Here is a 15,411-nt window from a genome sequence, read left to right on the forward strand (position 1 = left end):
TATAAATTTCTAATTAAATCCAATGCAGCAATATCTACTGAAAATTTAACAGATTATCAACCAGTAATCATCATGAGTAATCAAGGAGGAAGTACAGCAGATACTAATATCTCTAAACACCTGTTGTGTATATATTCATTCATTTGGCAAACGCTTTTATCCCAAGTGACTTACAAATTATGAATACAACAAGCAATTCATCTTAAATGAATAGTTCGCCCCAATTTTAAATTTGCAGAAAGTTCACTAATCCTCAGGCCATAATATGTAGATGATTTTTTTTTTTCATTAGAAGAACAGATTTAGAGAAATTTAGCATTGCTCACCAATGGATCCTCTGCAGTGAATGGGTGCCATCCAAACAGCTGATAAAAACAACACAAGTAAACTCCAGTCCATCATATTTGTTTAGAACTGTTTTGAAATGTTTTTGCATGTGAATGTGCAATTGGTACATATTTCTCTCCTGATTCAGACTTTTTGACTGGAGAACGCTACAGTATATTATATACAGTATAGACATATTTCTCTCCTGATTCAGACTTTTTGACTGGAGAACGCTACAGTATATTATATACAGTTCTTTATAGAATCATCTCTTTCTTACCTTTTTATAATCTGAAGAACCTTCTTTCACCACAAACTTTAGGGAACCATTTGAAGCACCTTAATTTTTAAGAGTGAGCATATTTTAGCTGGAAACAACTGTTTGAAGGTAAAAACATCATAATAAAGGATTTATTTCTTACTTATTTATTTCGCAGCTTTTCACTTCAGAAGATGTTGATGGTCTGGAATCATGTGGCTTACTTGTGGATTATTCTGATGTTTTTATCAACAGTTCTCCCAGAACTCATTCTGACGGCACCCATTCACTGGTGAGCAAGTGATGTAATGCTAAGTTTCTCCAAATCTGTTAAAATGAAGGAACAATCTCATCTACATCTTGGATGACCAAAAAGTGAATCATTTTTATCTTTTTTTTTTTTTTTTTGCTTTTGTATTTGTATTTGAGACAAATATGATGTAATTTGAAATAAAAATAGCATAAAAATTGGTCAAACCCTCATATTATCCATTAGGAACTGACTGAACCAACTACATTGGGTTGAACATCAATAAGTTGCAAAAAAAAACTGCTGTTTCTCTTTTCAAATAGGCCATTTACAATTGAGTCTGAATGGAAAAACAGCAAAAAGTGTCTTGCAAAAAAAACTGTTGTTTATTTTTATTAAGTTCTTACTGCAAGAAACCTTGACTGACATTCTAAGTGGACAGTAAAGGAGAGCAAACAAACAGCAGAACTGAAAAAAACAACTAGTAACTAGTAACCAACACACTCATTAACCACTAGAAATATCCCAGATGATAATATTACAATGGCGACTACAACATGAAAGGACTTTGAGCTACCTGGTGGAGAATGACAATTCAATTCAAGCAAAATGAGAATTTTTGCTTCCCCTCTGAATAACGGATCTACAAGACCAGTGTCTCTAATTCCTTCAAAGCCTGAATTGGTCTTCCTGCTGTTGCCGTGGTTATAGATGGCCACAGTGTGATTACGCATTGAGAACCAAAAGCTTAAGTGTGCTCTCACTGTGCCATGGATGCTGAAGCGCGGTTGCCATGGAGACAGCGAGACTACATATGTTTCATTAATTTCAGGGATTATATGATGTGTGGTTTTTGGGTGTGGGGTCTTTTTTATATATATATAACGGTTTAGTTTTGGTTGGTTTGGGTTTTTTGACTAGCAGCAGTGAAACACATCTACAATCTTCCAGCCTCTGTGATCAGAATGGCAACTTTATATAACCTTCAGTTCCAGAGCATGTGCTACACGTGTGACAGCAAAGAGTGAGTCTGTCTGTTAGCATTTTCAGCATTTTTTTATATACAAAATGTTTCATTACAAATTATATTAGTAGTATAACAGTAAAGTTAAATTAATTTCATAATCTCCTATTTCTTTTAAATGTTCAAAATCCTAAAACTATTTATTTTAAAGATAACATCTACATTCTGTTTCTTTTCATTTCTGTACTTTCAGTGGGTGATATTAATAGAAGAAATGTGTTTACTGGAAGGGTTATTGCCTGCAGGGTAGTTTAAGATACATGATGTCTTTATGTGAACTGATGGGCTAATGCTCTTAATATTTAATAAATCAATGTCAAGAAAAACATTAAAAGGAACAACATCTCTCTCTATTTTTTTTTTTTTTTACTACTAAAACTGCCTATTAGCCAGGAAAGATTGTCTGACTGTCATGAGAAATCATAGTTTGATTTACATAATATTAACACAGTGACTGTGTTTCTCTGGCTCAGTGGTAGAGCATTGTGTTAGCAGTGCAAAAGGTTGTGGGTTCAATTCCCAGGGAACACATGTTAGGTAAAAAATGCTAGCCCGAATGCACTGTAAGTGGCTTTGGATAAAATGTCTGCTAAATGCGTAAATGTAACATGGTTACTATAGTTACCTAAAATAATTTAACTAAAGTTCCATCAAACAGTACATTAAACAAAACAAAAGCTAAATAATTATATATATACTGTAATAGTTGCCTTGAAATTAAAAATAATGAAATTTTCGTTCCTATTTTGTTTTAACTACCTAAGTTATATTTGCCTTGAAAATTACAACACACACACCACACACAGGCACCATACATAGGTGCACATGATAATTCTTGTTACACACACGCACACGGCTAGGGCACCACACACACACACACACACACACACACACACACACACACACACACACACACACACAATAATAATAAAATATTACTAAAAACTACAACAATATCTTGATGCTAAAATAAAAAATGAGTGTAGGAGTTAAATTTAAATTTTCTTGTAGATATTAACCAAAATAATAAATTAGTCTTAAGCAAAATATTAAATGAAGTCTATTGTAAAAAATAAAATTCTATAAGTTTATAATATATAAGTACAAGTAGTCTTTAATTTGATATCCTAATAAACTAGTTTTAATAAATAACAGTTGATTGATCATGGTTTGAGTTACTGATAAGATTGAGAATAATAGTTGATGATTAATTGAGGATGGTGAAATAAGGTTTTGGTTATGATTCTGAAATGATGGGATGGCGTGACATCTGTGTCACATGTTGCCATGGAAATAGATGTGTTATACATCTGCTGTGTAAACTCACCAGGAAAATGTGGATGTGTTATGCTTCTTTATTACACTTTTTGATCTCACTAGGAATGATTTTGTGTTAGAGTTCTTGATCACACTCAAACGCAAATGCTGTGAGAGAGAGAAATACTAATGGCCACTTACATGTTTTCTTTACAAATCGCATACACTGCATTAATGCAGGGTCTTTTGTAGTGACAGGAATTGTTAGATGGTATTATAGCATGGATTTAGGTATGACAAATAGGGTACTTTGGTGTCCCATTACATTTTTTAAGCATTAGATATGACAAGGATATTATGTTATAAATAAATACATAATGAAATAAATAATAGATTACCTAGCATAAAAAGTAGTTTTGAAAATGTCAAATGTCTGTATCTACAAATAAAAAAACAAGATTAACATAATTTCATACATTATAATACAACAACAACAACAACAACAACAACAACAATAATAATAATAGTACTTAAAACTGAGAAACCCAAGAATTAAAGTTATTCAGATAAGTTCTTCTTTTCTTTTCTTTTCTTTTCTTTTCTTTTCTTTTCTTTTCTTTTCTTTTCTTTTCTTTTCTTTTCTTTTCTTTTCTTTTCTTACAAATATTGTGTTAACTGCACATCAAGTTTAACTATTTAACCATTAAGTCACTGTAAAGTAATAATAATAATAATAATAATAATAATTTAAGATTAATTCTGGAAAAAGATTAATTCTGATTTTTTTATAACAGATTTTTGTACCCTATGTGTACATATGGAAAGTGTCAGTAGGAGGAAATAAATCAATTCACTTCAATCCTGAAAGCCTGAAACACACTTTAGTTCATTGCTGTAGAATGCTATTTCTCCAAACCTATTGCTCTTCTAGATGCTTTTAAGAAAACCTTCAATCAGTTAGGGTCTTCCTGCATCTCATTCAATAGCTGTCTGTATTCTATGAGATGCATTGAGACTGCCAGAAAAAGGAGAGTGCAAACATTCATAATGGATTCAATATTGAGCTTGCATCTTATCCTTGCTGTCCTTCAACATGGTAATATATATGAGATGGGAACAACATAATGGCCTCTGTTTCTCTCTCTGGAACTCTCCATGGTGCTGATGTGCAGAAGTAGAAGTGCAATAAAAGACTGCTATATACAGCATACTTCACTAAAATGCAGGATAATATAGTTTAATACAGGTATACGGGATACCATGGTACCATTTCAAAGCTCAATCTAACTTTTGGGTACGAACTCAGCCAATTTGTCATTTTTTACTTAAATTACTCCTACAGTCTTCTTATCTCAACAGTATGCCCTTTCAGCATTTTGTTCTACTTTGTGTGAGTGATTTTGCTGTGCAATCCATCTGTATTTTCTGGGTCACTGCAGCCTGCAGTGAGTGTGAGAGCAAGGAACTTTTCTCAAGCAGACACTGAGGACCATCAGCGCTTTTACTGTGTGATGCCCCATAGGCCTACAGAGAGAGACAAATTGAGTAGCAGGAGGTGCTTACAGGGAGGTCATGGACCATCTAAAGGGTCTCATTTAATATGTTTGCAAAACTGCTGCCAGTTTCATCAATGAAGTGGATAAGTTGTTGCAACATCTGCCTTAAACATAGATAACAGAAATAATCCCTTAAATACATAAAGGGATTTGCAAAGCCCTCTTAACATTCTGTGCATACAATGGCATTCAAACCTTATGCAAACAGATGAATACTTTTTTTGGCTCTTTCTGTGGATCAAAAATGGCCCAAATTGATTTAATACTGGGAAAATCATTGTCGTATTTATTACTCATGGTAAATATTATGTATTGTTTATAAAAAGATAGAATAGAATAGCGCAGATACAGTACATTACAAAGCATTCAAAAGTAAATAATGGTGTTCACAGGTAAAGTCACTTTATAATTCCATTTAGTAACCTGTTTGTACATTTATTTAACTCTTTACAGCCATTAATTATCAAGTAAGCAATCTGTAGCATTTTAATAATTTAATAGTTTAATAATTGCATTTATCATTTAAATATAATTGAACACTCAATTGATAAAATTTCTGTTAAAAACTACTAATTTGAATTATTTAATTGTTATAAAAGCCACCCATCATCACACGATTAATCAGTGACTTTTTAAATGAAGCTTCTGGCTATAAAATGGCTGAAAAGTGACTAATGGCTATGTCACTTTTACTTTTCTTTTTTCTTCTTTTTTGAGATTATACTGCATCTCAAAGGGGAAAAAAACTTGGGTACTTCAATGCTGTTCTAGGTCACAATCTTCCTTTTCTCTCACACTGAATAGCTCCACTTTGGGCATTATTGCAAGTCCCTGAAATAGTCTTGCTGTCTTGCACTTGGCCTTGTTTTCTCAAAGCTTTGATAATAATATAGTTTGATAGTGCAGGAAAAGCATTCAATTTTACTTTAAACACACACACATACACACACAACAAGCAGATTAGAAAATTCTCCCTTGAGTCTGAGAATACATCCTTCTGTTGTTTTTGAGTCAAAGCAAACATACCTCTTATTTTTAATTAGCATTTAAAACAGTTTTGCACTGGCATAGACTGTCAACAGTATATAAATTTAAAAAAGTCTTAGACAAATATTGGTTTATTTGTTATCCATTATGATGAGCCTTAATCAATAAAGAGTTCAACACAAAGAGCAAGAAAATAATATCATTCAGACTCCATCACTGGGAGTGGCATCTATTAGCGGATGCCATATTTTTTGGAGAGGAGAGAGATGATGGACTGCTCTTTTCTAACTGCACTGGACTTCTTCTTTCCATCAGGATCGATTATCTTCCACCATCTCCTGCACTCCTACATACTGTTATTCTCTTACTACAAACACACACACACACACACACACACACATGCACAAATGCAACGGCACAGGCCATTAGCACCAATCATGGCAGCTTGTTTGTAACTGAACCCGAAGGAACAAATGACAGTGCTTGGAGCCAAAGAGTAGGTGTTGAGAGCTTTACTTAGAATAGAACTGATGAGAGCAAATGTATCATGAAAATAACAGAGAGCTCGCTGAAGCATGTGGACACCCCCTTATAATTAATGCCTTTGGCTTTTCCAGCTACATGTTTAACGAATAGGTACATAAAATCAAGCAAACAGCCATTCAACAACTCATATATACCAACATTAAAAGAAAAAAATGAGGCATGCATCTCATGTTCCAGCATCAGAATTCTCCTGTGCACAAAGCCCAGACCTCAAACCCGTGAAATAAACTTTATAATACTGTTCAAAAGTTATTAAGATTTTAATATTTTAATATAAGTCTCTTATGCTCACCAAGGCTGCATTTAATTGATGAAAAGCGGTTTTCTATTTTAATGTATTTTAAAATATAATGTATTCTTGTAATGGCAAAGCTGAATTTCTTGAAGAAACAAGAAAATCAAAAACATTTATTGATGAATATAAGAACAGTATTTATTTGAAATAGAAATCCTTTCTAACAATATAAATGTCTTTATAGTCATCTTGCATACATCCTTGCTGAATAAAAGTATTACTTTCTATCAAAAAACACCAACATTTTGAACAATATATATTCAAATTCTCTATACTCACTAAATCCAGTGAACCATAAATGAATCAAAGCTGCATATAAACCATATTAGTGCCACTCACCTCTCACCAGCTTGTTTACATTATAGCCGATTCCATTTCACTGCCCTTCACCATTAATTGTGCATCATGTAACAGCTATGTCCTTCATAAACACATCTGAGCACAAAATATCCTCTCTTCTCAATCTCAACCAGACACATCTTATACAAACTCTCTTTTGGAAGGTTTGAAGAATTTGTCGATGGTTACAAAATCTCATTATGTCATATTTAGTCTTTCCCTGTTTCTTCTCTAGCACATCTCAACGTGTGTATAATCTACTATAATCCATTGTAACATGTTCTTACCAATCCTTCTGTCAGATCCTGTGTGCGAAATTCACAGGAGGGAAATAAACAACAATTGGTCTTTTAGGAAGAGCCCAGTGCTATAGGACAGTCTGATTGTCTGGCGGTCAGGAAACTTGAGCTCTGGAGGCTGGCATGGGATGGCAAACACTGCTTCCAGAAAGATGATGTCATCATTACAATCGCCAAGCCTCTCTTTCGTTTCAGTTTCTATATTCCTAAGTAAATTTCAGCATAACCTCAGGAACAATTGCCTGGCTGTTCTGGACCTATTTAAAACGTTCACAGTTTTGTTTTTTACAATCTGTAACAGCCACTAATTTTAGAATCCATTAAGAAAATCCAGCTGTACTGATGCTCGGGGCTACATCACCATGATTCATGGTCATAACTGCTGACTTACCAAGTCATCGTGAGTCATTCGCCTTCTAGCTAAACACAAACTAAAAGGCACTTAAAATGCAAATGATGGGGTAAAAGAAGATTTCCCATAAATTTCCCCTAAATTTCAGCCTGAAGTGTGACAACGTTTGCATTTTAAACACAAAATTATGTTTCTAGAGAAAGGAGATACACTGTAAAAAATTTAGTATTTTCATAATTCATACTTCAAACTTCAAAATAATTTCTACTTCACATAACGCAATAACTTCACATTTAAAGGGATAGTTTACCCAAAAATTAATTACTCACCCTCATGTCGTTACAAACACGTAAGACCTTTGTTAGAACACAAATTAATATATTTTTGATGAAAACTGAGAGCTTTCTGACCCTGCATAGACAGCAACGGAACTGACACGTTCAAGGCCCAAAAATGTAGTAGGGACATCGTTTAAATAGTGCATGTGATATCAGTGGTTCAACTGTTAATTTAACGAGGCTACGAGAATACATTTTGTGTGCAAAGAAAACAAAAATAATTACTTTATTCAACAATTTCTTCTCTACTGTGTCATTCAACTCTGCGCATTCACGCATGTTAAAACCTAATGTGCATTCATCGTGGTACTGTTGTGAACGTGCATCAAATTCTCACACGGAAGAGAAGAAATTGTTGAATAAAGTCATTATTTTTGTTTTCTTTTCACACAAAAAGTATTCTCATAGCTTCATAAAACTAGGGTTGAATCTCTGATGTCACATGAACTATTTTAATGACGTTCTTTACTATGTTTATCGGCCTTGAATGTGTCAGGTCCATTGCTGTCTATGCAGGGTCAGAAAGCTCTCGGATTTCATCAAAAATATCTCAATTTATTTTCCCAAGATGAATGATGGTCTAACGGGTTTCTAACTACTTGAGGGTGATAAATTATTGACAGAATTATCATTTTTGGGTGAGATATATCTTTTTTTTTATGTGTTTTTCTCAATTTTTTTTGTGTATTATTAATAATAAATTTTTTTTGTGCAAATTTTACATTCAAGAAAACACAAATGAATCAATTTGAATCAGGTTTCAGTATCTTGGTCTGAAACAAGCCCAGCAGAACTAAAAGAGCAGATTCTGTTTCCTTTATCTCCCTCTAATCATTCCCAGACTCTCCAGGATGAGTCCTACTTCCATTCATCACTTTGACAGATAGACCTTGTTCCCCTCTTCATCACCGCTGATGGACATAATTAAATTCGGAGGAGGGGGGAGGGGTTTTGGAGTCTAAATTTTTTTATGTGTAAAATGTGGATTTTAATTTTTGTGAATCTATATTGGAACATGGTGTACGAATACTGAAAAGAGGCTTCAATATAGTTAATATCAGTATATCTTAGAAGGTAATAATAAAAAATGCAGAGAAATGGAATCACTGCTTAGATTCTTAAATCCAAGTCTGCAGACCCTCTTGGTAACCATAGGAACCATGTGAGGAGGCAACAAACACACAGTCCTAATTTAGAAGGGAGGGAATACCATTCACCATTGGCAACGACCCACATGATGGCTCATTTTCACACCATAGGGAGGCTTTAAAGCAGAGGTGGAAAGTAACGAATTACATTTACTCGCGTTACTGTAATTGAGTAGCTTTTTTGTGTACTTCTACTTTTTTTAAGTAATTTTTTTAAATCTGTAATTTTACTTTTACTTAAGTATATTTTGTTTGAAGTATTGTACTTCGATACATTTTTAAAACACATTAATTACTGAGTAAAAAAAAATAAAAAAAATCGCTCCCTGTAAACTACGTCAGTAAATAATGGGCAGGAGGGCAAACTGGCGCTAAAATCACAAGAAAGATGCAGACTGACATAACAGGCGTTAGTGGTGCAGACACCGCTGAAAACAAAACCCCGTCATATTCTGACGTTGAAACTCGAAGGAAATGAAGTGAGCCCCTGGCCATATTTATGCTTTATTATGCAGTGTAAGCTGTGCTTACCTAGGGAGACCAAACTAGCAGCTTTTAAATCTCGACAAGACATCAGCCCTTCGCAAGCATGTATCGGTAAGCTAAATAATTGCATCGTTGCATTGGTGGTTAAAATGAAGCTTTGATATTTTAGCAAGAGGTTTTGCACAAATTAGCCAAAAAGACAGTGGTGCGGAGTGTGCGATATATATTGTCTGGGATAATATCATAATTGTTGTTTTAATGATGTGCGAGCGCATTTATAGTGCGTTCTTTCACTGTGTGATTCAGTCTGCTAAAATGCATTTAGAATGATCACAAAATTGAAGATATAGGGGCAGAAAATTTACATATTTATATCATTTCATATAGTAAATCAAAATCACACAAAGAATGCCGTCTTTTCCTCTAAAAATCATCATGATTACACACACACACACACATATATAGGCTATATATATATATATATATATATATAATATATATATATATATATATATATATATATTTTTTTTATTTTATTGTATCTTTGTTTGATTTGGAAACATTACTATTTTTAATGTTTTTGAAAGAAGTCTCTTCTGCTCATCAAGCCTGCATTTATTTGATCAAAAAATACAGAAAAAAAACAGTAATATTGTGAAATATTATTACAACTTAAAATAATAGTTTTCTATTTGAATATACTTTAAAAAAAATAATTTATTCCTGTGATGTAAAGCTGAATTTTCAGCATCATTACTCCAGCCTTCAGTGTCACATGTAACATCCAGTCTATCACATGATGATTTAGAAATCATTCTAATATTCTGATTTATTATGAGTGTTTGAAACAGTTCTGCTGTCTAATATATTTGATAAAAAGAACTGCATTTATTCAAAATAAAAAAAAAAATTCTAATAATATATATTCTAATAATATATTTTCTTTACTATCACTTTTTTATCAATTTAACACATCCTTGCTGAATAAAAGTATTGATTTTATAAAAAAAAAAGAAAGAAAATAAAATTACTGACCCCAAATTACTGACCAGTAGTGTATATTGTTATTACAAAATATTTATGTTTTAAAAACATAGCTTCTTTTTTTTTTTTTATTTTTTTTTTTTTTACTTTTTATTCATCAAAGTATCCTAAAAAAAGTATCACATGTTCTGAAAAAATATTAAGCAGCAGAACTGTTTCCAACTTTGATAATGAATCATCATATTAGAATGATTTCTAAAGGATCATGTGATAATGATCCTAAAAATTCAGCTTTGCATCACAGAAATAAATGATAATTTAAGTATAATAAATTTAAAAAAACAATTATTTTAAATTGTAATAATATATCACAATATAATTTTTTTTTCTGTATTTATGATCAAATAAATGCAGGCTTGATGAGCAGAAGAAACTTCTTTCAAAAACATAAAAAATAGTAATGTTTCCAAACCTTTGGTCTGTACTGTATATATATATATATTTTTTTTTTTAGACACCATATTGCCTGTTTTTGCTCTATTTCTACAACAAAAAAATAATTCCAAACACAGCCACCAAAGCACAGTTTTTGCGTCTCTGAGCAACATGACAGTGTTTCGTTCCTGAATGAATCAACCGTTTAAATGATTCGGTTCAATCGCAATGACTCACTTATTGACAGTGACTTGCTGACACATACTGGCCATTTTAATTTCACATTTAAAGTATCTTTTGATTATTATTATTTTTTTTATATAATTAATTTCTTATAATTTCAAATGAGTATTCAACATTTTATGTCTTGTATATCAAAAACATTATTCATGCATTTCTAACAGCAGGTTAAATTCATTCTTGTCCTGCACTAAACAGTGTGTAAATACATCTTAATACCACTTCCGATGAAGCTTCTGCATTTCCTCTGCATTGAAAAGATGAGTTTGTTGATACTAATTTGCCTGGTAACAGCCAAAATGTCTTATTATTCTAAATAACTGATTCCTTTAATTAAAAACAACTAGTTTGAGATTAATAGGCCTATCCCAGGGGAGTCAAACTCAGTTCCTGCAGTGTTTAGTTCTAACCCTGCTCCAGCACACATATCATGTAGTTTTCAAATAAGCCTAAATGATTAGATTAGCTGGATCAGGTTTGTTTAATTAGGGTTATATCTAAACTGTGCAGGACTGTGGCCCTCCAGGAACTGAGTTTGACACCCTTGGGCTGTCGCATTTTTGCCTCCTTTCCACTGTTAAAATGTAACTAAGTAATTTTTACTCTGAGTAAATTTTAAATGAGCTACTTTTTACTTTTACTTGAGTAGATTTTTAGACTGGTACTTTTACTTGTTCTTAAGTAAAATTTCATTAATGTAATGGTACTTTTACTTGAGTAGAATATTTTTGTACTCTTTCCACCTCTGCTTTTTTGGTTTAATAGTTTTTTTTTCTCCCAAGATTTTTTTTTTTGTTTTTCTTCTCATGCTTTTAAGCTTTTGTTATGTTATTTTTTGTATAGCGGTGAATCTCTCTTGTTCGAGAACAAATATGGTGCCTTTAGAAGTGTCATATCAGGTTGGATGTCGATGACGTCAAATGCCCCACGAATGAAGATCATTGATGTCAAACTTTATCCTACGCCTTTTCTAGACAGAAACTGATCTGACAACTAAGGGAGGGCAAGACTTTTAGAAAAAAAAAAAAAAAATTCAGGTCTTCTTCTCACAAAACTATTGTATGACTCAAGAAGACTTTTAAGAGCCATATGAACAATTCCAAAATGTTTTTTGCCCTTTCTGGAGCCTGACAGACTAAATGTTGTTAAATGGACAATTCCTATTCTGAGGATTCTTCACTCATCAAATAAATAAATAAATAAATAAATAAGTAAATAAAGTTTAGAACAATGTGAGGGGATGTAATGGAGCTTCAATTAGTGTCATATATTTTATTTTGTATTTTATTTTGTTTCTTGTATGGTTTTTACTTTTGTTTCTTGTGTATTTTCCAGTGCTAATTGGTAAAGTGGGAAACTTAAGGATAATCTAGCATGTTTATTATATATTATTTCATTACATTTCAGCATTAGGTTGTAAAAAGTTTTTTTTTTTTTTTTTTTTTTGAGTTGTAAATAAGATTCTAGTGAGTTTTACAAGAAAATACTTTTTTTAGTTGTTCTACTTCAAAATGTTATGTTTAATTCAATGTGTTATTTGCAATTTCCCTGTAATTGTTTGTGAAATTGACTAGCAATTGCTGAATGAAAATGGTTTCCACGACACATTTTTCATCTTAATTAAAATCTTATTGTAAAACAACAACAGATCAAAAAGGGTCCCACTACCTGTATTCACCCTAAATAAAAGACATGAACGATTTCAGGCCACTATTTTCTTTTATGCAGTTATTTTATGTGACATTACCTAATTTCTGAAGCCTTCCATCTTATGAAGATGAGTAAATAATGGCAGAACTTTCATGATATATACCATAAACATATTAAAGATGCTTTATGCAAATCTTTGATTTTGAGTGCAATTTTAAATATACTTGTCTTAAACTACCCATTAATTCCATTAATTGACCTGGTCATGAACCAAAGGTTAGGCTCTTCCTCATTTACCAGTCATTATATTCTTAATTAGCTGCTCACTACACACACACACACACACACACACACACACACACACACACACACAAGTACACACACACACACACACACACACACACACACACACACACACACACACACACACCTCCCTGGAGGTTGATAGGGTCCTTCTCGTCCAATCAAAAATGGCTACCTGTGCATCAATCACACAGTCTTCCACCTCCACCTCTCACCTTTAGCATGCGAGTCAAGTGATTTGTGGAGAGGCAAACTGAGTAATTTTGTTTGCTTTCAACTAGGGTTTATGAACCGAAATAATAAGACAATCTTATATAGATCGTTGAAAAACAATACAATTATCAGTCTACGAATATTTCCCTGTACAGCTGTCATAAAATGTCATTCAAAACGCTTCTAACAGAAAGAAGACCTCATTCTAGCGGCTCTTCATATGCTGCTGAGAGGAGTATTTTGCGCATCAACACAAAAGCGGGTTTTTACTGAAAAATGCGATACATCACACTACGTGCATTAAAAACATAAAATACAGATACAGGCATATATAAAAAGCCTACCTGAGTCAAAATGAGAGCTCAGCGCAAAACTAGGGTTGAAAAACGACGCAGACATGACCAGCAGTGTTACAGTGCCTGACATGCTGAAGATAACGTGAAGTCCAGAAACGATGTCTCTGATGTTAAATAAAAGAGTTTATTTTCTGTTCAAACATCATTTTCTCGCTCCTCCATGTTATAGAGCCAAAACAGGGGAATAGCCGGATAAATCTACTTCTAATGCAGAGCATTATCTTATGGATGGGTCTCACTGCAAGCCATTGCCGTGTTCATTTGAATCTTCTCTGATCATTCTCGTAGAGAGGGTCTCTGCGGTGGGTTCTGCTGCTTCTCTGCACCAAATGAAGCGAGCGTCCTGTGGAGCATTCCTTGCGTTCCGACTGAAGGAGAAAACCCAAGGCGAATTCTGGCTTTCGTTTTAATCGATGGATTTAAGTTCAAATGAAAGTGTTTGTTAAAAAGCCCGACGGGAGCTGTTCAGTGCTGAACGACACAGCGCCATCTTGCTCACCGCGATTCCTCCACAGAATCACCGGCGGAGTGCTTCTGCAGGAATCCGCTGAGGGGAGGAGATTGCGCCACAAGCGCAGCGGTGACTGACGCTAACATTTACCCAAGAAAAAAAAAAAGGAAAAAAAAAAACATTACGCTTCTTTTATGGTACATTACAACTTGCGGAACTGTTTGATGGGTCACAACTTTTTAATGATGAGAGTTATGGGAAAACACATGGATTCTTGCATAATTGCTAGATTGTTTTTTTCGAATCTGAAACGTGATTGGATGAACCACGTTTGAGGCTGATGTACAGTCCAATAAACGTAGGCAATCTTTACATTAATTGAACTCTACCGGTATATTAATGCGCCAAGTTGTTACGTTGCCAGGCAGCCCGCAATATAAATAATGAACAATAACTTGGAGGAAGAATTGCTTATTCTGACTAATATTTATCTTCAACAGTAATTATTTATTGAATATTTATGATTTATCTAATACTGTAGCATTTTTTGTGTAATTATTTTTTTTTTAAAAAGTTATTATTTATTGTGAGTAACCATAATAAATGAGTATTTGTTATTTTTTTTATACTGTAGCATTTTTTGAATTGCAGTAATTAGTAAGATATTCACTTTTTAAAATATTTTTTGTTTTGTTTTGTTTGGTTGTGTTGTGTTGTAGTCTGAGAAAAAATTATGCAATGGCTACAATACAATTATATATATGTCTTATATATGGAGATATCAAGCATATATATATATATATATATATATATATATATATATATATATATATATATATATATATATATATATATATATATATATATATATATATATATATATATATATATATATATATATATACAGGTCCTTCTCAAAAAATTAGCATATTGTGAAAAAGTTCATTATTTTCCATAATGTAATGATAAAAATTAAACTTTCATATATTTTAGATTCATTGCACACCAACTGAAATATTTCAGGTCTTTTATTGTTTTAATACTGATGATTTTGGCATACAGCTCATGAAAACCCAAAATTCCTATCTCAAAAAATTAGCATATCATGAAAAGGTTCTCTAAACGAGCTATTAACCTAATCATCTGAATCAACTAATTAACTCTAAACACCTGCAAAAGATTCCTGAGGCTTTTAAAAACTCCCAGCCTGGTTCATTACTCAAAACCGCAATCATGGGTAAGACTGCCGACCTGACTGCTGTCCAGAAGGCCATCATTGACACCCTCAAGCGAGAGGGTAAGACACAGAAAGAAAT

At 32.9% G+C, this 15,411-nt stretch overlaps 1 protein-coding gene across 2 annotated transcripts in view; it reads right to left on the minus strand.

Annotated features, from left to right (window-relative positions):
- Positions 1-14,221, minus strand: part of LOC109073873 (serine/threonine-protein kinase LMTK1-like) — a 51,587-nt gene extending 37,366 nt beyond the window's left edge. Inside the window, exon 1 of one of the 2 annotated variants that reach the window (XM_042735891.1) lies at positions 13,633-14,221. In XM_042735891.1, the coding sequence (XP_042591825.1) occupies positions 13,633-13,714 (82 nt within the window). In that variant the 5' untranslated portion in view covers positions 13,715-14,221. Of the gene's footprint in view, positions 1-7,127; positions 7,649-13,632 lie in introns of those variants that run through there. The other variant, XM_042735892.1, reaches the window with a different exon arrangement.
- Positions 14,222-15,411: the final 1,190 nt, after the last annotated feature.

The sequence above is a fragment of the Cyprinus carpio genome, chromosome B12, assembly GCF_018340385.1.
Source record: "Cyprinus carpio isolate SPL01 chromosome B12, ASM1834038v1, whole genome shotgun sequence".
NCBI classification, from domain to species: domain Eukaryota; kingdom Metazoa; phylum Chordata; class Actinopteri; order Cypriniformes; family Cyprinidae; genus Cyprinus; species Cyprinus carpio.